This window comes from Astyanax mexicanus, chromosome 12 (assembly GCF_023375975.1).
Source record: "Astyanax mexicanus isolate ESR-SI-001 chromosome 12, AstMex3_surface, whole genome shotgun sequence".
Classification (NCBI taxonomy): Eukaryota; Metazoa; Chordata; class Actinopteri; order Characiformes; family Acestrorhamphidae; genus Astyanax; species Astyanax mexicanus.
In genome coordinates this window covers 9,613,842-9,639,575 of record NC_064419.1, presented here as the reverse complement: position 1 = coordinate 9,639,575, position 25,734 = coordinate 9,613,842, and the positions used below count along the sequence as shown (strand labels likewise).

The 25,734-nt window shown below is 37.9% G+C and overlaps 1 protein-coding gene across 3 annotated transcripts in view; it reads right to left on the bottom strand.

Moving 5' to 3' along the window:
* Positions 1–25,734, bottom strand: part of LOC103030200 (voltage-dependent R-type calcium channel subunit alpha-1E) — a 91,564-nt gene that overhangs the window by 20,835 nt on the left and 44,995 nt on the right. For 2 of the 3 annotated variants that reach the window (XM_049485769.1, XM_049485770.1), the window contains exons 18-34: positions 20,097–20,852; positions 17,993–18,180; positions 17,130–17,232; positions 15,762–15,891; positions 13,854–13,913; positions 10,995–11,101; positions 7,871–7,967; positions 7,557–7,717; positions 6,024–6,161; positions 5,739–5,940; positions 5,197–5,361; positions 4,007–4,117; positions 3,655–3,735; positions 3,234–3,350; positions 1,850–1,915; positions 1,656–1,747; positions 1,396–1,555 (exon numbers count right to left, since the gene is read on the bottom strand). In XM_049485769.1, the coding sequence (XP_049341726.1) occupies positions 1,396–1,555; positions 1,656–1,747; positions 1,850–1,915; positions 3,234–3,350; positions 3,655–3,735; positions 4,007–4,117; positions 5,197–5,361; positions 5,739–5,940; positions 6,024–6,161; positions 7,557–7,717; positions 7,871–7,967; positions 10,995–11,101; positions 13,854–13,913; positions 15,762–15,891; positions 17,130–17,232; positions 17,993–18,180; positions 20,097–20,852 (2,734 nt within the window). The remainder of the gene's footprint in view (positions 1–1,395; positions 1,556–1,655; positions 1,748–1,849; positions 1,916–3,233; positions 3,351–3,654; positions 3,736–4,006; positions 4,118–5,196; positions 5,362–5,738; positions 5,941–6,023; positions 6,162–7,556; positions 7,718–7,870; positions 7,968–10,994; positions 11,102–13,853; positions 13,914–15,761; positions 15,892–17,129; positions 17,233–17,992; positions 18,181–20,096; positions 20,853–25,734) is intronic. The other variant, XM_049485771.1, reaches the window with a different exon arrangement.

The window sequence follows — 25,734 nt, the reverse complement described above, 5'->3', positions numbered from 1 at the left end:
CATCACCTGTCTAAATGCTTCTTTCAGTTTATTCTAATAGTATAAAGAGTTATTTACGTTATATAAAGTCAATTACAGTTAGACGCTCCCACTATACTGTTATATAGAGTTAATTACAAGTACTCTTACTGATTTACCATTGACTTATGCTCATTTGTGTTTATACTAAAGTTATATGATGTTATTTACAGGTAGAAACACTCACTGACCACTGATTTTTTTTCATTTGGGTTTATTCTAATGTTATATAGTCTTAATTTCAGGTAGACACTCTCACTGACCACTGATTTATGTTTACTTGGGTTTATTCTAATATTGTATAGAGTTAATTACAGGTAGACACTTACTGAACACTAACTGTGTGTTTATTTGGGTTTGTTCTAATGTTATATAGACTTAATTGCAGGTAGACACTCTCAGTGAACACTGACTTTATTTTTTGGGGTTTATTCTAATGTTATATAGACTTAATTTCAGGCAGACACTCTCACTGACCACTGACTTTATGTTTATTTGGGTTTATTCTAACATTGTATAGAGTTAATTATAGGTAGACACTTACTGTATGTTTATTTGAGTTTAGTCTAAAGTTATATAAACTTATTTACAAGCAGACACTTTCACTTAACACTGACTTCTTGTTTATTTGGGTTTAGTCCAATGTTCTATAGAATTAATTACAGGTAGACACTCTCACTGACCACTGACCTTATGTTTATTTGGGTTTATTCTAAAGTTATATAAAAGTTAATTACAGGTAGACACTCTAACTGATTTACCACTGACCTTATGTTTATTTGGGTTTATTCTAAAGTTATATAAAAGTTAATTACAGGTAGACACTCTAACTGATTTACCACTGACTTTATGTTTATTTGGGTTTATTCTAAAGTTATATAAAAGTTAATTACAGGTAGACACTCTAACTGATTTACCACTGACTTTATGTTTATTTGGGTTTATTCTAAAGTTTTATAAAGTTAATTACATGTCAGATATGATGCTGTCAGCCTGCCTGCTCTGGACCCACAAAAACAACACAAAAAAACAGAGGGAAAAAAAGGCAAATTTGACATAATTTTACATAATCAACTCCAAAAATGGTAGCACACCCTTTGGAAATAATAACTGAAATCAATCGCTTTCTATAACCATCAACATGCTTCTCTGTTTTTGTGTTGTTCCAATACACACAAAGGAAATAAACATGTGTATAAGAAAACGTGTAATTGCAATAATTTTCTGGGAGAAATACTTATTTTATTTTTTTTTTTAATTCAGGGGTGCCAACACTTTCGGCCATGACTGTATATAGCTATAGAGATATATAAAATATAATACATGTATAATTTAATAATGTAAAGCTATGTGGGTAAATGAGTTTGTGTGTCTCACCAGGAAGGAACTGAAGAAGATGAAAGAGACGAAGTAGAAATAAGCGAAGTCCGTCCCACAGCCCCCGTCAGGCTCAGAGTTCAGCGAGGGGTCCGCCTCACAATTCTGACCCCCCAAACACGACAACATGATCTCCTGCCACGACTCACCTGTAGCACTCCTACACACACATACACACACACACACACACACATATGAATATAAACATCTATATTTTATTCCATCCTTTATTTCAAACACACACAGACAGTGAGTACTACCTGAAGAGTAGCATTAGGGCACTGGAGAAGGTTTTGAAGTTGTTGTGTTGATTAATGTGAGTTTCTTCATTCAGCTTTATGTTACCGAAAACCTGCAAAGATCCAGAACATTCAGAACCAGCAGATCCAGCAGATCCAGTATGAATTAATCAATAATAATACAGGTAATAATGTGTGTATATAAAGGGGGTTACCTGCATCCCGATGATGGCGTAGATGAAGAACAGCATGGCGATGAGGAGGCAGACGTATGGCAGAGCCTGACAAACATTAACCCAAATTATTAATAGTAATAAAATAATGCAGGACATTTATGCCCACTCTGTGTCTTTTGCTCTATATACAGGTGCATCTAAAAAAAAAAATATATATATATATCATTAATAATTAAATTTCATTTATTTCAGTCATTCAGTTCAAACCGTGAAACTCATATATTATATAGTAAATGTTTTACACAAATTGAGATCTATTTTAAGTGTTTCAGGTTTGGAGCAGGGAGGACGCGGAGGCGGACGCAAATGCAAACAATATTAAATTTAATATCGAAAACAAACACAAAATAAACATAAACTTAACAAAGAAACCAGAACTGAGTATAAACAGGAAAAACACAAGGACCACTAACAGACGTAAAAAAAATGTACAAGGATCGACACACGAGAAAGGAAACAGGACTATAAATAGCGGTGGACACAAACGGGAAACAGGAAACACCTGAGACTAAGGGGCGGAGCCACAAATGTACACAGGTAAGTGGAAAATCACAAAGTGTTTTATATACCTATTTTATTGTTGATGATTATGGCTTACAGCCAATTAAAACCCAAAATTGGAATATTAGACAAGAACAGTTGGTACTTTTGGCAGTTTGGGAAGTGTGCCAAGTCCTGCTGGAAAATGAAATCTGCATCACTGATTGGTGGAAACTTCACACTTGACCTCAAACAGTTTGGACTGAGTGTCTCTCCACTCTTCCTCCAGACTCTGCTCCCTTGATTTACAAATGAAATGTAAAAGTTACTGATGGTCAGTGATGGGTTGGAGAGTCATGTCTTCTGCTGGTGTTGATCCACTGTGTTTTATTATCAAGTCTAAAGTCAGTGCAGTTTTCTTTTCCCACAAAATCTTACAGCACTTCATGCTTCCCTCTGCTGCTGACAACTTTTATGGAGATGTGGATTTCATTTTCCAGCAGGACTTGGCACACACAGCCAAAAGTACCAATTGGTCTTATATGATATTCTAATTTTCTGAGACACTGATTGTTTGGGTTTTCATTGGTTGTAAGCCATAATCATCAACAATAAAAGATAAAAAATTGCTTAAAATAGATCACTCTGTGTGTAATACATCTATATAATACATGAGTTTCACATTTTAAACTGAATTACTGAAAAAAAGTGACTTTTCAATGAGATTATAATTTTTTGAGATGCATCTGTATCCGAAACTGTAGATGCTCGTTTTTGTTTGTTCGCAGTTTAGCAGTCGTAAACAATTACAAATATTTTTTTTATAATAATTTAAGTCTGAAATAAGAGAGAAACATCTAATATTACTAATGAAAAGTCTGACCTTGAAGGACTGGACGAAGGTCCAGAGTAAGATACGGATGGTGTAGCCCTGCCGCAGCAGCTTTATCAGCCGAGCCGCTCGGAACAGCTTCAGGAAGCTCATGTTGAAGGATGCTGACTAAAAAAAGTCCAAACAGAACACAGGAACCAATAAATAGGCCTGTCTGATCACACCTAGCAACAGCATAGCAACCACCTGGTCTAGCACAGCAATGCTTAGCAACAATATACTGTAGCAACCCCCTGGCTTAACACTGCAATGCCTAGCAACAGCATAGCAACCCTCTGGTCTACCACCAGTTAAAAACCTAAGCAGATCCACTGATGCTCAAGAGGAAGAGGAGAATCAATTCAGTCTGAAGAACTGAAGGAAAGTTATATATATATTTCTTTAAATTCTACAGAGGAACATCAGCAGATACCTGCAGCTCCACCACGATCTCAGTGATGCTCCCCAGCACAGTGATGAAGTCAAAAATATTCCACGTGTCCCGGAAATAATTCTGGAAAACAGGAAGGAGAAATATGGGAGGATTGAGATTTTTTTGGTGCTTCTTTACATTTAGACCACCAGGACACCATTAGGAACCTCTACCACTCCATGCTGAGATGTCTGTATGTTCCTTTACACACTACTTTTGTATCTGTAGCTCAGTAAATATTGCTCATATCAGTCTAAATGATTTATCATTTATTGTTCCTGGTAACTTTTATCTTACTTCTGAATTTCATTGAAACTTAATAATTTGAGTATTAATATTAAACAAGGCTTACCATAAAACCAAATGCCAGAATCTTCAGAACACACTCCACAGAGAACAGCACGGTGAAGGCCGTGTTCAGGTGTTTCAGAACTACATCATACATAGGGGGCGCCGAGTAATACTAAGAAAGAGAGAGAGAGAAAGAGAGAGAGAGAGATTGTCACCAATAATAAAGGTCTTAAGCTGCACTGGAATTCCCATGTTCCCAGTAGGTGCAAGTATGTACTGAATTGTTGTTAGTCAAGTCACAAAAAATATGTAATATACATATTTTTGAGCTTGAAGAAGAAGGTGTAAAATGAACTTGGGTTGTAGTGAAACATGATAACGAGTACAAACTTTTGTAGAATAGCTCACTTCTGTTCACCCCCAGCATTTTGAAATACATCGCTCTAATCGATGCTCACAACAGGCATACAATGCTGGCAATAGCGTTGACCAGGCAAGCAAATCGCTATTTTTACATCATTAACAAACTTAGTAGCTCAAAAGTAGCTCCACACTTTATTGGTAGAATTCTGAGGGCCTGACATTTACAATATTTTTTGGACTATAAGTCGCACTTAAAATCCTTTTTCCCAAAAATCATCATTGCGCCTTATAATCTGGTGCACCTTATGTATGAATTCTACCATGTTAAATTTTCTCGAGTACCGAGGTTGGAGCATCATTAGCATTAGCCACTAAGTTAAGCACACTAAGTTATCTAAGTGCTAACTAACTCTTTCCCAGTGATGTCAGTAATGTTCCTGTAATCTGACCCTTTTCTTCAGTAATGAGTAATCTAACACGTTACTATTTCCAATCCAGTAATCAGATTAAAGTTACTTATCCAAGTCACTGTGCGTTACTCTCTCTCTCTCTCCACCTCACTTACACACACACACACACACACACACACAGACACCGCGCTCCCTTCCTCACCCCCCTCCGCTCTCCGAAAGTCCGAAAGTTCGAACCATCCAGAAAAGCACTTCCACACTGCAGGTGAACCGGACCATGGTTCAGAAGATCCGGACCGAGATCACCTCTCTTGGTCGGACCAAAATCTGGTCCTGGTTCGTGGCCCCTTTTACACCTGCTACTTTGGTTTGGACCAAACTAAAAAAAGTCTGAAAGTCCAGACCAAACCAGGCAGGTGTAAAAGCACCCTTAATAAAGAATGCGAAGGTTCCCAATACTTTTGCACATGCAGTGTACCTTCATCATGAGAACGATGGTGTTGAGGGCTATCATGGTCAGCACGGTGTATTCAAATGAAGGTGAAACCACAAAGTGCCACAGCCGGTACTGAACGGTGTGGCGGTTCTGGGGCATGTAGCGGGTCAGGGGTTTGGCACTGATGGCAAAGTCAATGCAAGCTCTCTGAAACACAGAACAACACATCTGTAGACACGAAACACCTTTATTCACATTTATCTATTTAAATCAATGTGAAGAGATCTCATAATTTGTTTCTGCTATTAAAACAATACCATTCATAATCACTTGTGTGGGGATTATGGGGAAAATCCCATTTTTTTCTGGTAACTGGTTTTAGATGGTCTAATCTGGTTTTTGAAGGTGGAGGAAAGGTGGTTCTTCAGATAAAAACACGTCCTCTATTGGTAAAGCTCAAGTCTGATTAGGCTGGGCAAACAGCTCAGCTATCCTACTAAAATGTCTTGGTCAGGTTCATTATGCTGGTGTGTGTGTATGTGTGTGTGTGTGTGTGTGTGTGTGTGTGTGTGTGCATATTTCACCTCGTTCTTCTCCAGGCTGCACTCCTCCATCATCTTGTCTCCCTGCTCCTGAAAGGTGATGATGATCAGAGCTACAAAAATGTTTACAAAGAAAAACGGAAACACCACGAAATAAATAACGTAAAAAATAGACATCTCCATCCGGTTCCCTCGACTCGGACCCTGGTCTTCATCCGTCACGTCCACCGAGTGCTGCAGGACCCTATACACAACACAACACAGGTCAGAACAAGTCTCACACACTCACAAACACTCTCTCACACACACACACACACACACACTTACTGTGGCCATCCTTCTCCAGTGGAGACGGTGAAGAGGGTCAGCAGGGCCCAGACCACGTTATCGTAGTGAAAATCGTGCCTCTTCCACTCGCGCTTCTTCAACTCTTTCTTATCCTTATCATAATCTATGTAGTACCCACTAAACACACACACAAACACACACACACAAAAACACAGAGCAATAAATATTTTTTTTTAAATCAGCTACAAATCAGATATTAATCAGTTAATGGTGTTAAAGAATTAGATGGTGTTAATGTTGGTAGTTTTTATAAGGTTAGTGGGGTTAATGCTGCTTCTGTTGGATTCCTCTTCTCCAAAATCCAACCCAACATTTTTCTCTACCGCTTTTGCCCCTGTCCTGATTGGCTCCTGACTCCTCACCTGCCATTCTCTACCCTCCCCCGCCAACCAGCATGAGCTCTCACCCCCACAGACCGGTTATGTGCCCGGTTATGAAACTGATCATTCGAAAAACCCAAAAACAATAATCTCACCTTGTGGAATAAAGATGTCTCTGAGAAAGGAGGGAGGAGCTTGTTAATTGTTAATGATCTCAAGGGAGCTAGGGGTACGGTCAAGTAACAAGTAACACACTTTGCTGTAATAGATTGTAATAGTAATTTGTAATTTGCCAATAAACACCTAAATGATTTAGATACCAAAATTGGAGTAGGAGAAAAGTTGACTATGACCCCAAAAAAACATCCCCACTATCAAACATATAGGTGAAAAATTCTGCTATACTGCTGTTTCTCTGACTTCTTTAAGGGGAGAATAACAGGGTCATGTACCATAGAATCTGGAATGAGAATTGGCCTCAGCCAGTTGTGTTTTGGATGCGTCTTCCAGCATGACAATGAGCAAAAAAGTACAGCCAAGGCAACAAAAGTGTGGCATAAGAAGAAGCAAATGGAGATTGTGTTGTGTCCTAGCCAGTTATTAAATTCAAGCTACTTACAACTATACCTCAATCAATTCCCAGAACTCCTAACTTCCATGTTAACAAGCCAAACAGCTTTTACATTCTAGCGCCAACTAGAAGAAGATGGTTTTCCATACTGTACAACCTCAGTTCTCCAAGATTTCATACTACTTTCCAGGGAGTTTTTCCATTGCCTCCATCACCCACCCCCAAGCTAGCTAGGCCAATTGGAAAACTGGCCCATTACTGGTGATGTCACAAGACTTGCACATGCCTCCTCCGACACATGTGAAGCCAATTACGCCTCTTTTTAAAATGCTGCTCATGCAGCATTGCAGAGTAGCATCACAGCGCACTCGGAGGAAAGTGCAGCGACTACGTTAGCTCACAGATGCTTTGTCCAGATCAACATCACCCCTTGAAGTGATTAGAGTAAATTAGAGCACCATCCTTCCACCCAGAGAAAGCAAAGCCAACTTTGCTCTCTCAGGGCTCCGGCAGCTGAAGGCAAGCTGCATGACCGGGATTCAAACGAGTAATCTTTTAATTGTGTTAATGGTTTTTAATGGTTGTTAGCGCTTGCAATATAGTAATGTAAAGTAAACCTACTGGCACTCTTTCTCCGTATCTTTTGATCCGTCATTGCAGTAGAAGAACTTCCCTTTGAAGAGCTGGACGGCGATGACCGCGAAGATGAACATGAAGAGCTTGTAGACGATCAGGATGTTGAAGACGTTCTTCAGAGACGTTACGACACAGTCAAACACTGCCTTCAGTCAAAAACACAAACAAACAATGTAATTCACATTCCTTCATACATACAAGTATTCCCAGCATTCCCAGCATTTCAGCGTCCCCAGTACTTTAGTAATGATAAAAGATAATAAACCTCTTGATGATGGTAAATCTGGAATGATCTTTACCTTCAGCTTGGGGAGCCTCTTAATGGTTTTCAGAGGCCTCAGAACTCGCAGAACCCGCAAAGACTTAATGGTTTTAATATCTCTCCCTTTATTATTCCTGCAATTTAACACACACACACACACACACTTAGCATCACACCGTGAAGTCAAGGTTTCACTCGTTCATAAACAATAATAGAACCGGGTTACATTCAGCCTCTTCAAAGGTTTTTCAGGGGTTAAATAGTAAAAGCAATGGTTCTAAATCAAACCCAAAAGAACCATCAGGATCCTTTTAATCTAAGCATTCTAAGCATCTACGACTGGTTCCAGGTCTCTTCGGGTTCCTGGAGTTCTTTGGGTTAGTGTAAAAAGAATTGTCTGTGGTTCTTCATCAGTATGACTTACTGGAACCTTTCAACACTGGAGCATTCTTTATAGCTGTTCTAGATCAAAAGTGATCATTTGAAGCTTACAGTAGATGTTCCATACTATCGTCATGCTGGAGATAAAACCTTACACCCTAAATCATGTCAAAATTTGTAAATGAATGCAACAATTAAATGCTCCAAAATTACTTGAAAAAAATCTTCCATTGTAAATTGAGAAGATTTTCTCAGGTAACGTTGCAAATTTGGAGATCTGAAGCTTGTAACATTTTTCTGCTCTTTAGATATCTCGAACTTTTACATTGATTGGTTTGTTTATAGACACATTAGTTTGTACTACTTCAGATGATGAGTTAATTCCTCTGTTAGTGGTCTATTCAAGCTGGTAGATAATCTGATCTGTTAGACTTTTAGTTCTACCAGGGATGCTCTGGCCAACGGGAGCTATAATTCCATCTCCACTCTCCTGTTTCACTACATTTCCCATAATCCTCCTTATTTAAGGGGCTCTGTCACATGCATCCACTCTGCCAATCAGAAGTTAATCTGTTTTAGCTGAGCACACCAAGTGTTTTCCTGTTTGTTTCGGTCTGGTTGTTGATTCCCGATTGTCTGATTTCCTGTCTGCTTCTGGCCCTTTTGAACTGTTTATCTGCCTTCTTTTTGGCTCTCCTGGTATTGGACTCTCTGCTCAGTTTCTGCTTTACCTTGCTCAATTAAACTGTATTTTAGCCCGTTTCTGCAAGCATCTGACCTGATCTAAAGTTTCCTAACACACACACACACACATATATATATATATATATATATATATATATATATATATATATATATATATATATATAGATACTTTAATTATCCCAAAGGAAATTTAGCTGGGTAAAGAATCTGAGCAATCGTACATTAATCACATGTGAAGAGGCTCAGTGTAAACAGACCCATTTACAGTGCAGCTCAACAGGAAGTGAGGTCATCAGTAAACACACACTCTGAGGAGGGTGGGGGGGGGGGGGGGGGGCAATGTTACGAGTGATGAAGAAAATGGTTTACCCCAGAACATTCCTGGCAGACGCAGGCGATCACAATCATCCACAGGAAACCAACAAAAACAAACAAACAAATAAACACATAAATAAACAGGAAACAGTGCAGAGCTCTGAATCTGTGCAGAGGAGTGAAATAAACAGTTTAGAACATTTACAAACAAACAATCTCAGACTAACAACATTCACTGATTCACTCATTTACTGTTTCACCCATTCACAGATTCACTTATTTACTGTTTCACTCATTTACCGATTCACTCATTCACTTCTTCACTCATTTAACGATTCACTCATTCACAGATGATTGAACTGATTTTCTCAATAACCCATTCACTGATTTACTCATTTACAGATTCACTCATTCACTGGTTCACACATTCACCAATTTATTTAATAACCAATTCACTAATTCAATGAATCACTCATTCACTAATTTACTCATCACTGATTCACTCATTTTCTGATTCACTCATTCAGTAATTAATTCATTCATTGATTTACTAATTTTCTGATTCACTCATTTACTAACTCACTCATTCACTGATTCACCCATTTAATTATTCATTCATTCACCGATTTAATCATTTACTGATTTACTCATTCATCAATTTGCTCATTCACTAATTTACCGATTCATTCAATAACCTAGTCACTTATTCACTGAAACACTAATTCACCGATTCACTCATTCACCAATTCATTTAATCACTGATTCCCTCATTCACTGATTCACTCATTTACCAATTCATTCAATTATTGATTCACTCATTCACTGATTTACTCATTCACTGATTCACTCATTTACCAATTCATTCAATTATTGATTCTCTCATTCACTGATTTACTCATTCACTCATTTACCAATTCATTCAATTATTGATTCACTCATTCACTGATTTACTCATTCACTGATTCACTCATTTACCAATTCATTCAATCACTGATTCACTAATTTACCAATTCATTCAATCACTGATTCAATCATTGACAGATTCATTTTACAACCAATTCACTAGTTCACTCATTCACAGATTTACTGAGTTATATATTCATTGATTCACTTATTCATTGATTCACTCATTAACCCATTTACTCTGAAACTGAACCCTGAGGACCGACACCAACACACAGCACCAAAAACGACAGAACTGGAAGTTGGAAAAGAGGTGGAATCTGAATTTACATATATGGCACGAGTAATACAAAAAAAAATGTGTTTGTCCCTGATCTAAATCTGATGAACTGAGATGGTGATTTGGGGTAATTTAATTGCGATGATCTGGAGTTACCCAGCAAGAAGGAAAAGCAGTAACTGTTGTTCAGCACCTCCAGGAACTCCTTCCTTCAAGATGCTGAGAAAACTATTCCAGGTGACTCTCCCTCATGAAGACACTGAGATTAAAATACTAAGAGTGTGCAGATCTGTCCTCAAAGAGAAATGTGCTACTTTTTACTAGAATCTAAAGTATAAAACATATTCTGATTTGTTTTTAGTTTACAGAATAATTCTGCATGTGTTCCTGTATAGCTTTAATATAATCTTCAATATTAAACTTACAATGTAAAAAATAATAAAAAGTAAGAAAACACATTGAATCAGAAGCATTGTGTTTGTTTGCCTGATTATGTCTTATAAACACTACACACACACACACACACACACACACACACACTCACAGAGTACACACACATTCTGAAACACACACTCACGTGAGAGCGAACGCCACCAGTGCTCCCACCACCACCACGAAATCCAGGATATTCCACAGATCACGAAAATACGAGCCGTCATGAAGTATCAGTCCCTGCTCAATCATCTGCTCACACACACACACACACACACACACACACACATATATTAAAGTACAAAACATGATGTTGGCATATCGTCACTGTCCAATGAAAAACACTTATCTCCAAAACAGCAATTTTACAGGAGAGAGAAAAAACCTTCTAAACTTTCAATGGAAGTCAATGTAAAAATGGTTTATTTCAGGTCATTTTGAAGAGTTTCTATTGGTCCGTTCATCAAGAATTTTTGGCACAGTGTAAGAGACTGTAAGAGAGTTTGTCTGTTGAAATTATGTAGTAAACTAAAAACGACAAAAATGGAGATAAGTGTTTTTTATAGGACAGCAACAATACTGTCTCATTAGCCAAAATCATTAAAAACCAATAAACACAGTTACTGAATTTTATGAATTTTAAATTTTATTCTGCTATATTACTGTAAGAAGGCTGTGCTACACTTAGGAATAAAGTGAACAGATTAATTATCTACATTACATGGCATTTTAATTTGTTGATGAGCACTTATTTAATATTCAGTTCACTCAATCTATTATTGATCATGTGGTATTGTGCTCTTGGTCACATTAAAGGAGAACTCTGGTGTAAAATGGACTTGGGTTGTAGCTAAACATGAAAACGAGAAGGAACTTTTGTTGAATAGCCCACCTCCACTTCCCCCTTAGCATTTAGAAATATGACGATTTTAGCTGATGCTCCCAACAGGCTTAAAATGCAAGTGATAGGGGCATACTCGTTACTCGTGCAAAGAAATCACCAGAGGTGGAAAAAGTACTGAAAATTGTAATTAAGTAAAATTACCTTTACTTTGCTAAAATTCTACTTAAATAAAAGTAAAAGCACCCATCTAAAAATCTACTCGATTGTTTTCAAATGTAGTGAAGTAAATTACTTGAGTCAAAATGAACTTGAGTAAAAGTAATGTCACCTATTTTAAAAACTACTTAAAAAATTACTAATTACTCATAAAATCTATTCAATTACAGTAACATGAGTAAATGTAATTCCTTACTTTCCACCTCTGGAAATCACTATTTTTATATTTACATTCATGGCATTTGATTGACGCTCTTATTTGGAGCGACGTACATGGTTGTTCCTGTTACAGAGTTTGGCCAGTGTAGTGTAAGGAGTCCTATTGGTTTATCACAGTATAGTCACCCAGACTGGGAAATGAACCGCAGGCGGTGGTGTTATCCACTGCACCAACCACATTTTTTACACCATTAACAAAACTAAAGTAGAAGAATTCTGAGGGCCCTGACATTTAAAAGAGAAAATTTTAAAGTGTTTTAACAATTTGATAAGTCCACTGATAAGGATGAATGACTTGGTAGAATATAGGAACAGACTGCAAAATAATTCAGTGGAAATGCATGAATATTTATTTGGCAAACAACAGGTCATTGTTGCCTTTTTCATGTATGTGTTATAACTGATTATTATTGATTTTTAAGGCATTTACAATTACAACTAATAAGTAACCATTAATAAACGAATTGTAATTAACCATATATATATATATATATATACCTTTTATAAAGGTAGTCTTATTTTAAAGTGGTACCTAAAAATGTTTAGTGCAAAATAACTACTTAGTAAAAATGTGCAAGTAAAATGAAAACTATATAAAACTTTAGTTTAAGTAAAGCAGGTAGATTCACACTTTTTCTGGGGACACTTTTACTGAGTATTTTTATGTTATTATTTGGTTTGAAACATCATATAAATATGTGTGAAGCACTAAAGGTAAATAATATTGGTTGGGGAAGGAGATTATCTCACTTTTTTAGGTGTTTTTCTCAATGGGTTTCTTGTAGAGTTTTCTCTTTACTGCACTGCACTGTAAACCCAGAAGTTGTTTGAACTCAAATAAATTAAGTCTGTTTTACATAAAATTGGAGATTTCTAAACAATACTCAACTATTTTGAGTTAGTTGAGCATTCGTGGGCACATATATACATTCAAACTGAGATCTTTGAGTTGAACCAACTTATAATAACTGAGTTTAGTCTGTTGCCATTAGCAGCTTCTTTTCCATTGGCTTCTGTCACAATCTATTTGCATACTGGGTGTGTCCAACAGTTTCTGACTAACACTCACCATCAGTGTGTAGTGATTCACCCTGGGCTTCCTACATATTATGATTAAATGCTTGGTCTCTGTGTTGTCGGCTGTAGAACAAGCATCATTTACTGAGCTGCAGTAACTCTGTGTTCTCGCTGTGCTCTCAGTACTTTTAATTCTTTACTGTTTTCTTTCATCTACTTTTCTATGAGTATTTAAAAAAATAGTTGAACGAAACCAGAAAGAAGACTAAATACAAGTTCAGGAAAATATTCATTTTAAATATATATATATATATATATGTATATGTATTTGTTAAGTTCACTGTACTTAAAAATTATATTACATGAACTTAAAATTTATTAGGTAATCGTTTACAACAAAAGTTTTGAGTTTAGTCAACTTATCGGGTTTTACAGAGTGGGATGTCATTGCTATTTTTAGAAATAGTAAGTTCCGCCTCTTTTTAACCATATATGGATTATGTTTATGTGTGAAGAATAATTAGGCTGAGAACACAAGGTGCGATTTTGGACGGAAAATCTGTCTGTAGGGTCCTAAGGGTTAATGAACTCTCTGTAAAGTCTTTATTAAACTAAACGTTCATAAAGAGTGAACAAAGCCGAGCGCCGGAAGTGAAATAAGCCTTTATTAACCTCCATCAGATCCACAGCCTGCAGAAACACACTCACCTTAATTATCATTTCAAAGGTGAAGACTCCGGTGAATACGTAATCAAAGTAACGGAGCACCTGTAGAAGGCAGAACACACACAAACACACACACACACACACACACACAAACACACACACACTCTAAATATTAAATATCAATTTCAACACACACACACACACACACACTCCCACACCCTACAGACAGAATAAATCATCTCTGGACGCTCAGTCCATTTAGTGCAGTAATGAAAGCGGATGAATGGCGGTCATTAACGTTCTAATGAGACCCAAACGATGGTTCTGTTCCAGCGTCTCTGGATCATTTAATCCGGAGCATCGTTCGCCCGCAGCACGACAATGATGACACCGAGCAGACGGCATCACTCAGCGGGACCTGTCACACACCACAGCCAAAACAAAGCCTGTAGCAGAACCTCAGTCCAGTATACTCAGAACCGTTCAATCAGTGCGACGCTGGATGTTTAACCCTTGTGTGGTGTTTCGGGTCTGTGGGACCCGTTTTCATTTTTTTTTTATCAAATGATACAAAAAAATATATTTTTTCTAACTCAAACTCATTGGCATTGGCTCATTTTTTGTGAAAAACATATATCAAAACACATTTTCGATAAACACACACTGTACACCCCCCCCCCCCCCTACACATTTTTATTACACACAGTATGTTTGGCCAAGGGCTAATAAACATTGCTTCATTTGTAAATTTGAAACTAAACAAATTTTCTACTCATATCTTGAGTTTAATTCATTTTCTTTTACATTTTATTAAAAAACTAATAAAAAAAAAGTAGCACTTTTTGAAAGAAATGTAACATAAGAAAGGTAAAGTGCAAATATTAACCATGTAAGCTGTTTATATTATATATTATATATATATATTAGGTGAAGCAAGCATGTGTAAAGCATTTTAATGTAAAATTGCTTAATTTTGCTGAATTAAATAAAAGTAACAAAGTAAACGAGTAACAAAAATATGAACACCACACAAGGGTTAACGGATCACTGTTACATTTTAGGAAATGAGAGGAAGCATAAAGTCGTAAGTTGTTTTAAACTCATATTCATTACATTAACACAAACATGCGTAACAGAACAGATACCTTACTGTATTATAAAGTAATATTAATATTAATGCATCTCTAATCTTAACAGAACTAGATAAACACAACAAACAAAAATCACGAAAAAAAACAACAACACAGCATCTGCAAAAAAAATGATAAATAAATAAAACAAACAAATTTGTCTGTTTTTCTTGAGGTTTAGACCTGCTTTTAAAATCGCATATCATTAAAATGGTGGAGGGATACATGCTTGGTAGTGCGACAAATATAGCCCCCCCCCCCCCCCCCCCCCCAAAAAAAATGTATTAGTTCATATGTTCCGCTAATTTTACCATTATTATCATTCCACCAATCCAACTCAGAACACTGGTGCAGGATCACCACTGGGATTGGACAGTAAAATAAATGCTACATTTGTGTTTAGTCACGTGACCAACGCCTGCTTCCAATGCGATGAGAATAATATGATGAGTATAATATGATGTGTATAATGTGATGAGTATAATATGGGTACCACTTTAAAAAAAGACTACCTTTTTAAAGGGTTTATAAATGGTTTACAATTTGTTTATTCTGCCTTAAAAATCATTAATAATCAGTTATAACACATTTGAAGAAAGGGCGACTATGACCTGATGTTTGTCAAAAAGCCATCTATATTGTTGCCCTTTCTACGTATGTGTTATAACTGATTATTAATGATTTGTAAGGCATTTATAACCTAATTAGTAACCATTATTAAACTCATTGTAAACCACGTATAAACCCTTTATAAAGGTAGTCTTATTTTAAAGTGGTACCCTAAAATGATAAGTATAATATCTGTGAAGATGAGTCTTACTTTGTTCCAGTCAGAGTTTGTGGACACTGGATCTTCAGCAGCCAAAGCGATACTGCTGGCAGCGATTACCAACAGGATACACATCTCAAAATAACGCAGATTAACCACGTAGTGACAGGCCTTACGCACACTGAGAGAAACAGAGAGAGAGAGAGAGAGAGAGAGAGAGGAGAAGTTTTTATTCATACTGGAGTTAGGGTCGTTTTGGAGTTGGAGTTGAAGTAGTTGAGTTAGGGTGATTTTGGAGTTACGGGATTTTTGGGGTTGATTTAGTTGAATTAGGTTAATTATTCAGTTGAGGTGATTTGGGAGTTACAAAGTTTTTAGAGTTAAGGTAGTTGAGTTATAGTGATTTTGGAATTAGGATGGTTTTGGTAGTTTCCATGGTTTTGGAGTTATATTTAGGTAATTGAATTAGGTTGGATCTAGAATCGAGGTAGTTAAGTTAGGGTGGTTTTGGAGTTACAGTATTTTTTGGAGTTGGCATTGTTGGGTTAGAGTGGTTTTGGAGTCACGGTTGTTTTTAAATTGGGTAGTTCTGGAGCTGAGGTAGTTAAGTTAAGGTGGTTTTGAAGTTACGGTAGTTTTGGAGTTGAGGAAGTTGAATTAGTGTAGTTCTAGAGTTGAGGTAGTTAAGTTAGGGTGGTTTTGGAGTTACGGTATTTTTGGAGTTTAGGTAGTCAAATTAGGATCTCTCTAGAGTTGAGGTAGCTGAGTTAGGGTGGTTTTGGAGTTACAGTAGTTTTGGAGTTGAGGTAGTGGAGTTAAGGTGGTTCTGGAGTTACGGTAGTTTTGGAGTTGAGGTAGTGGAGTTAAGGTGGTTCTGGAGTTACGGTAGTTTTGGAGTTAAGGTAGTTAAGTTAGGTTGGTTTTGGAGTTACGGTAGTTTTGGAGTTGAGGTAGTTGAGTCAAGGTGGTTTTGGAGTTACGGTAGTTTTGGAGTTTAGGTAGTTGAATTTGGATAGTTCTAGAGTAGAAGTAGTTGAGTTAGAGTGGTTTTGGAGTGACAGTATTTTGGGAGTTTAGGTAGTTAAATTAGGATGATATTGGAGTTTGGATGGCTTTGGAAGTGAGGTAGTTGATTTTGGGTGGTTTGGAGTTACAATAGCTCTGGAGTTGAGGTAGTTGAGTTAGAGTGGTTTTGGAGATATTTTTAGAGTTGACGTTGTTGAGTAAGGGTAGTTCTGTAGTAAAGGGAATTTTGCAAGTTCCTACTTCTGAAATTAAGTAATTCTGGAATTTTCTGTATTCTAGAGTTGAGGTAGTTAGGTTAGAGTAATTTTTCAGTTGGTGGTAACATTACTGTATTGGTTCTGCTTATAGAGAGAGTTGGTGTCTGAGTGCTGGTAGTGAAGGAGGCGGTCTTACGGGTTGTGAGGTTTGAAGATGAACATGCTGTTTGGAGGTGGACCTTTTGGCACTTCTTCATCTTCCTTCTCTGATTTTGTGGCCTCCTGGTCTTTACTGTTAGCTATTAAGGAAATACCAAAAGATCCAACAAAAATGAGTTAGATGCTTTTGGATGTTAACATGTGTGTGTTTATTACCCATTGTTAAAGTTTCAGAATGCAGTCCACAAAAACTACACTGTAAACCCAGAAGTTGTTTGAACTCAAATAAAGTAAGTCTGTTTTACATAAAATTGGAGATTTCTAAACAATCCTCAACTATTTTGAGTTAGTTGAACATGTGTGGGCACATATACTGTACTATTCAAACTGAGATCTTTGAATTGAACCAACTTATAATAACTGAGTTTAGTCTGTTGCCATTAACAGCTTCTTTTCCATTGGCTTCTGTCACAATCTATTTGCATTGAGTTGAGTCAACTTATCAGGTTTTACAGCGTAATATAACTAGAACATCTGACATCGGCCCAGGTGTATCAGCTCTGCATTAGCCTAGAGTTTAATTTAGAGACCCCCATGTCTATGTTACCTTTTGGCTCCCTCTTTTTAGTTAGCTATACAGTTATATGGTTATACTTATATAGTGTATATAGTTATATACAGATCAGCTGGGGTCTTTAGCCTCACTCAGACAATCTGTTCTCAATCTCTGTTCTCCAAAAATCCAGCAATAATGAGTTAAAAAATGTCTGATACTGCAGAATACATTTTTAATAATACATTTGTACAGGGCAGTACAGGGCAGCCAATCAAAAGAGCTCAATTACATTTACTACCCATTATAAAGAGAAGTAGAGTAGTAGTAAAGTCTAGGTTCTCTACCTGTGGTGGACAGCTCCAGACCCTGCTGAGGATCAGTCACCTCTATCATCACACTGGTTTTATCCTGGTCCAGAGAGAAGGGGGCATTGTTGTTCTCGGCCTCAGTAGCGCCCCTGGTGGTCGTTTTGTGCTCCAGGACTGTGCTGTCGGTGATCTGCAGTGTGGCTGGCTCTGAATCTGCTGGTTCACTGTGTGGAGAACAAAGAGAACCCAGAGTAAAGACAACTTAAAACATCAGCCTACAAACACCAGGACCATAGTATAGTATAATCAGCTAAAGGATGTCCTAAAGAATGGAAGAAGATCAGAATTACACTTAAACAGCAGAAAAAGATCGGAGTACTCTTAACACAAAGCGAAAATAGCAGTATTACTAACACAATTCAAAAACATTGGAGTATTACTGACAATACAAAAATCTAAACAAAACAGAAATATTGTAGTGTGTTAAACACAACACAAAAAGATCAGAGTGTTCCAAACCCAACACAAAAAGATCTGAGTGTTCCAAACCCAACACAAAAAGATCTGAGTGTTCCAAACCCAACACAAAAAGATCTGAGTGTTCCGAACACAACACAAAAAGATCTGAGTGTTCCAAACCCAACACAAAAAGATCTGAGTGTTCCGAACACAACACAAAAAGATCTGAGTGTTCCAAACCCAACACAAAAAGATCTGAGTGTTCCGAACACAACGCAAAAAGATCTGAGTGTTCCGAACACAACGCAAAAAGGTCTGAGTGTTCCGAACACTACGCAAAAAGTTTAGAGGGTTCCAAACACAACACAAAAAGATCAGAGGGTTACGAACACAACACAAAAAGATCTGAGTGTTCCAAACCCAACACAAAAAGATCTGAGTGTTAAAAACACAACACAAAAAGATCTGAGGGTTACGAACACAAAACAAAAAGATCTGAGGGTTACGGACACAACACAAAAAGATCTGAGTGTTCCGAACACAACACAAAAAGATCTGAGTGTTTCAAACCCAACACAAAAAGATCTGAGTGTTCCGAACACAACACAAAAAGATCTGAGTGTTCCAAACCCAACACAAAAAGATCTGAGTGTTCCGAACAAAACGCAAAAAGATCTGAGTGTTCCGAACACTACGCAAAAAGTTTAGAGGGTTCCAAACACAACACAAAAAGATCAGAGGGTTACGGACACAACACAAAAAGATCAGAGGGTTATGAACACTACAAAAAAAGATTGGAGGGTTAAGAACACAAACCAAAAAGATCAGAGGGTTACGAACACAACACAAAAAGATCAGAGGGTTCCAAACACAACACAAAAAGATCAGAGGATTACGAACACAACGCAAAAATATCAGAGGGTTACGAACACAAAACAAAATTATCTGAGAGTTACGATTACAAAAAAGGATTGGACTGTTACAAACATAAAAAATGTAGAGTTTATAGAACAGAGTACAAAAAAGGAACACATCACAAAAAGATTAGTTTAGAGTTACAAACTCAACAATAAAAAGATCAGCACAACTCAGAAATATTGTAGTGTTTTTAATACTAAAAAAAAAAAAAGATCAAAGAGTTACGATCACAACAAAAAAAGGTTGGAGTGTTACAAACATCCAAAAAAAGAAGAGTTTAAAGAACAGAGCACAAAAAATGGACTATAACGAACACCACAAAACGATCAGAGAGTTACGAACACATGACAAAAATATTGGAGTGTTACTAGTACAAGAAAAAAGATCAGAGGGTTAAAAACACAACACAAAAACATGCTGTGGAGCTTACATCCACCACCTTCCAGAGAAGAGATCCTGTGGTTGAAGAAACTAAATTAAAAAGATCACCACAAACCATTCTTTGGAGGAGAAACCATTCTGACCCAGAGAAATGTCTCGGTTCTGAAGCTCTGGTGAAGTGGATACGTCAGGTTATTGTGAAGTTCTTAGGTTTTCTCCTAGGTTAACTTACTCAATAAAAGACTTCACAGCTCCTGACACATTCACTTTCCCTGAGCTTTAGAATGTCGAGTGGATGTGCAGAACCCTTTATGGAAAGAGACTATTCAGACAATTCAGGCTAATGTCTGTTATAAGCTACAGAGAACATGGTCTGTCTTGCCTTTGCTCAGCCGTGGTGCCATCTGGGCTGGTCTGTCCTCCATTGCCGTTTTTCTTCTCCTCTGTTTGCTCCTCCTCTTTCCCCGTCCTCCTCTCTTGGCTGCTGGAGCGACTCTGGTCATCCTCTGCGTCTCTGAGCTGCTGCGGCCTCCAGGACCTGGAATCCAAATCCGGGGGTGGTCTGTGTTTCCGGATCGCCCTTTGCCTCTTCTCTCCATTGAGCCTCAGGCGGTTCCCGAAGCTCTGAGAGCTGCTGAGGGAGGTTTCTGACTCGGGTACTTGCAGGCTTGAGGAAGCGTCTGGGGCGGGAATGTTCACTGCCATGGGCGGCTCTGGAAGAGGTAATGAAACGTCCTCCTCGCCCAAGGAGAGGTCCAGGGGTGCCGGCTCCAGAGCAGTGAGGTCTGAAAGTCGTCTCAGGCTGAGGGACGCATGGACGTCCTTCTCTGTGGGGAGTCTGAGGCTGTGGGACGTCGGTCTGGACACCTCGGCAGTTCGGCGGATGCTGTGCGAGGGCGAGGTCCGCTCCTCGTTGGTGCTGGTGTACAGGATCTCCCTGCTGGACATCTGCCGGTGGCGCCGCAGCTGGCTGGTCCTCTGCTCCCACACGGACAAGGTCAGCCGCCGTCTTCTTTCTCTCCTGGACATGAAAGAGTTAGAGGCATTGAGAGGAGGAACGTCTGACTCCTCCAGAGAGTAGGCGGCTCGGCTGCGGTGGATCGCTCGCTTCCTGTACAGGTAGGGCCTCCTCCTCCTCCTGAGGGAGAAACACAGAGAGCACAGTCAGATACCATCAACTGTCAGACATGGTTCTCCTGTAGGTAGAAAAACCACCTATCTGTACTTATGTAAAGTGGCATGCAAAAGTATTCACAATCCTTGAACCTTTTTAAATTATGTCACCTTATAATCACAAACTTAAATGTATTTTATTGAGATTTTAAGTGATAAACCAACACAGTAGTCGTAGTTGGAACAAAAATGGTACATACAGGGCTTGGACAATGGAAGTGAAACACCTGAATTACAGTTCTGGTGGAAACAGGAGAGTTGAGATGCACATTGAATTCTGTTGTGATTTGCACAGCCGTGGTTTTATGTTTTTTGGATACAATCCGGGTTAGCACCCGAACATCACTTTCAGACAGCTTCCTCTTACAGTGTCCACAGTTAATCCTGTTGGATGTGGTTGGTCCTTCTAGGTGGTATGCTGACATTACCCTGAATACCGTGGCTCTTGCTGTCTTGGTCACAGATGCGCCAGCAAGACGTGCACCAACAATTTGTCCTCTTTGAACTCAGGTATGTCACCCATAATGTGTGCATTACAATATTTCGAGCAAAACTGGCTGCTCCAATTTAGCAATTAAAGCTCCCACACTAAAATTACAGGTGTTTCAGTTTCATTATCCAACCCCGGTATATAGATACAGAGTAGAGGCACCTTTCATTGCAATAACAGCTGCAAGTCTTTCGGGGTGTGTCTCTATCAGCTTTGCGCATCTAGACACTGATAGCACTTTTCCACCAATGTGGAACCGCCACTGTTCCGAGTCGTAAACCTAATTTTTAACCGTTCGGAACCAGGAACTTTTGTTTGCAGTGGGAAGTGAAGAATACTAGGTTCTTCTGCACGAACTGTGATGACATCTGTGGGCATGTCTATCACCACCCCTGTGCAACGCCCTCTTTTGATGACGTATGATGTGATGTTTTGACGGTTCCACTAAAACTAATGGAAATGTGGGCTGGTTCGCTGAAATGCACCACGGTTCTTATAAACTCAAACAGTACTTCAATGAAGTACCGGAAATAGTTGTTTTGTGGACAGATTCTTCTGCCTGAGCTGTGGATTTCTGCAGCTCTATCAGAGTGACCATATTTGCCTTCTTGGCTGCTTCTCTGACCAGTGCTCTCTTTGCTCAGTTAGGGTGGACCATGGCCACGGTAGGTTTGTAGTTGTAGAGAATCGTTTTTTTCCATTTTTGGATGATGGATTGTAGGTGCTCCTTGAGATGCTTAAATCTTTGGATATGTTTTTATAACCTAACCCTGCTTTAAACCTTCTGACCTGTCTGGTAAGTTCTTTGGTCTTCATGATGCTGTTTGTTCACTCTCTAACAAGCCACAGAGGCCTTCACAGAATTGGTGTATTTTAGGTAGATTTAGACGGATTAGGTGAATGTCCCTTTGCATGTCACACTTTTCAGATTTTTATTTGATAATTTTTTTTAAAGCCATGTATCATTTTCATTCTACTTCACAGTGATGTGCTACTTTGTGTTGTTCTACCACTTACAATCTCAATAAAATACATTTTGGTTGGTGGTAGTAAGGTGACAAAAATGTAAAAAAGTTAAAAAAGGTATAAATACTTTTGCAGGCCACTTTAATAATTATCACATCTCAACTTAGTCCTTCCAGCCCACCAGACAGTACCAGACAGAGTCCCTGCTGCAAGTCTACTGTAGGAGCAGAATTCTGGACCATCTGATGGGATGTAAGGATTGAGTTGCTCAATATCTTAGATCTCTAATTACATAATAACATTTAATTGCAGCTTTAATTACTGGACAATCTACAGTAGATTAAAGTCAATTATATTAAAAAAACAAACCATTTCTAAAGGTGACCCAAACATTTTGTCTCTTTTTTACTTTAAACAGAAAATTGGGGCAAATCCATGCAAAATCCTGACCAGCTGACCGTCTCAGACCTGTTTAATAGTTTTATGAGATAATGTCTATTTAATTATTCCAAAGGTTTGGCAACGCTTTCTATGAATGTCATCTCTATAAGACACTATAAGCATACTCATAACATTTTATTATAAATGCATTCATATGGCATTATATACATGAATATACACATTTATAAAAATGTATAACCCATCATAGCCATGTTTATTACGCACCATAAATTATTAATAGTGATCATAATGCATTAATAGCTGTGTTCATAACATGTTATATATTAATATATAACAAGAAACTTAGTCCTAGCTTGCAGAATTACGCATTATGCCTAAAAAAGCTTCCAACTTATAAACACAACCTATATAATGCTCTAAATATTCTAAATAAATAATTCACTGTCCAATGAAAAACAAGTACCTCCATTTTTGTGGATTTTTAGATTACTACATTATTTAAAAAAAAAAAAAAAAAAGAAACTGTCCCTCACACTGTGTTAAAATTTCTAGAAAGTTAAGAAGGTTTTATCTCTCTCCTGTAAAGTTGCTGTTTTGGACATACTTGTTTTTAATCAATTATAAATTATACTTGTCTTGAAAATACTATTAGGTACTAGTAGTCACTTATATTGTATTATAACAGGTCAGACTTTCATTTTTAAACGAGATTATTAATGCTAGATGTATACTATTTTATATGTATACTATTATGAATGTGTTTATAGAGTCTAATAGAGATGAAATTCGTAGAAAGTGTTACCCAATGGTTCTTTGCTGTCATGGTTCTACACAGAGCACAAAAAGTAAGTACATTTGTGTTTGTTCTTTGTTGTAAATCCTTTAATGCTGGAAAGCCTGGTAATTTCACTTAAATGAAGCCAAATTTATGAGGAACATGCATTTGTGAGAGGAATATATGGGTTACGCCCCTAAACAAATTGCAAAATCCTCTCTGCCACTGCAAAACAGCTCATTTTACAGTTGCTATTGAATCTTGTTTTGAGCCTTTGGTTCCTGCAGGTGCTAAACCTGTGGGCATGAACTGTGCTACCGTGGTCAGTAGGTGTCTGAGCTCCATAAATGGGCATCCTGCAACGTTTGACTGATCTGGATAGGGCCCATAATGCATTATTTTGAGTGAACCCTGGTACCAGTATCTCCAAACTGAAGACCAAGCTCTATTTAACGGGTATGTCAGAAACAGGGTGTGCATTGGGCGTCCAAAGAAGATTGTCCAACACCAAACCAGTCAATGGCACAATAAGCTGTTTGGCATTGGCAGACAACTGTTTTACCTCATTTTTATTTTCACTAACAGGACTTAAAGGATCAGCTGTAATTCTACCATCACCAATGCTGCTGCAAGATCTTGGTGAAAAATGTATGCAACACTGAATTGAAATAAATCTTGTAACATTGCAGAAGCTTATTAAAACAATGCCACAGTGAATGTGTGCTGCAATCAAAGCTAAAAGTGGTCCAATTTAAATTTTAGAATGTTTTATGTTTTTGGCCAAATAAAAAGTGTCCAAACATTTGACTGACACTGTATTATTTCCACAAAGTATAAAGAAAATATATTAAAGATGGTCAGTAAAGGTGTCTACTGTTTTTATCATGGATTCATCTTTAATTCAACCCAGTTCCAACACTGGTGCAGGAGTTTGGGGCACACTGTAGAAAGGGTCGACTGTGGTGAAGTTCAGAGTTTGAAATGTACGATTCAGCCGGCTCAAACCGCCCAGATGGAAATGAACTGATTTGAGGTGTCGATGTGAATTAAAACAAAACCAAATCATATCAAAAGAAGAGTATTAGGAGAAGAGTCTGTTCAGAATGGACACCAAAAGAAGACGTTCAGGAAACGAATTCAGAAACGAATTCAGAAACTGATGATCACACTGGAGAGTGACAGTGAGGTGAAACGTCTGAGAAAATGACAGAACGGAAAGCTTTTCACCCAGAGGCAGGAAGAGGAAGAGGAAGTGGAATGAACAGACAGTGTTACTTACTGGCGCTTGAACTCTTGTGAGGTCCGTGTAATCAATGAGCAGTTGGTTGAAAACAAGACATTAGTGCTTTTATGAACAAAGACAGAACAAGCCCAGAAACCCAGTCCAAAACTCACCATACCTACAATCCAGTACAGAGAGGGGTATTGTGGGAAATAAATGATATAAAATAATATATATATATATATATATAAAGACATTTAATACATTTAATTAAAACTTTGGTTGGCATGGCGTAAACATCTTATATGATCTTATATCTATATGTGATCTTATATTTTATATGACTGTGTATCTTAAATGAACTGAATAAATATCAAAAATAATGTCTACTCTCTATACTGCAGTTTTTTTAAAGCCACACCCCTTTGCGGAGTTTGAGTAACAGGACTGCACATACTCAAGTAAAACTGTTGCTGTGGTTTAATGACAGTTACCAGTTAAAGAGGTTTCCCAAGGATCAACAATCGGCCAATCGCAACACCAAGTGGAATCTACTCTTTTAATTAGTACGAACAAGATGTTTTTTTTTCAGAGCCTATAACCTGCTTTGTTATATTAGATACACCTCCCTATTATCTATATGTACAGTTGTTTTTTTTTCAATTTTTTTCCCATTTTCTCCCCAATTTACATGGCCATTTACCCAACCCACTCATTAGGACTCTGCCTATCACTAGTGATGCTCCAACACACCAGGAGGGTGAAGACTTGCACATGCCTCCTTCAACACATATGAAGTCAGACACCACCTCTTTTCTAACTGCTCCAACAGCATTTGTTAAAAACTGTGGTAATTATTTGGATAATAAATCAGGTTAACCTGCACCTGTACAGACAGTAAGGTCAAACTGAGGTTGGATCTCGGTTCTCACCACAAAGAAACTGCTCCAAAGTGCGTTTGGGACCAGCCCAAGACAACCTGCTCTCGCTGG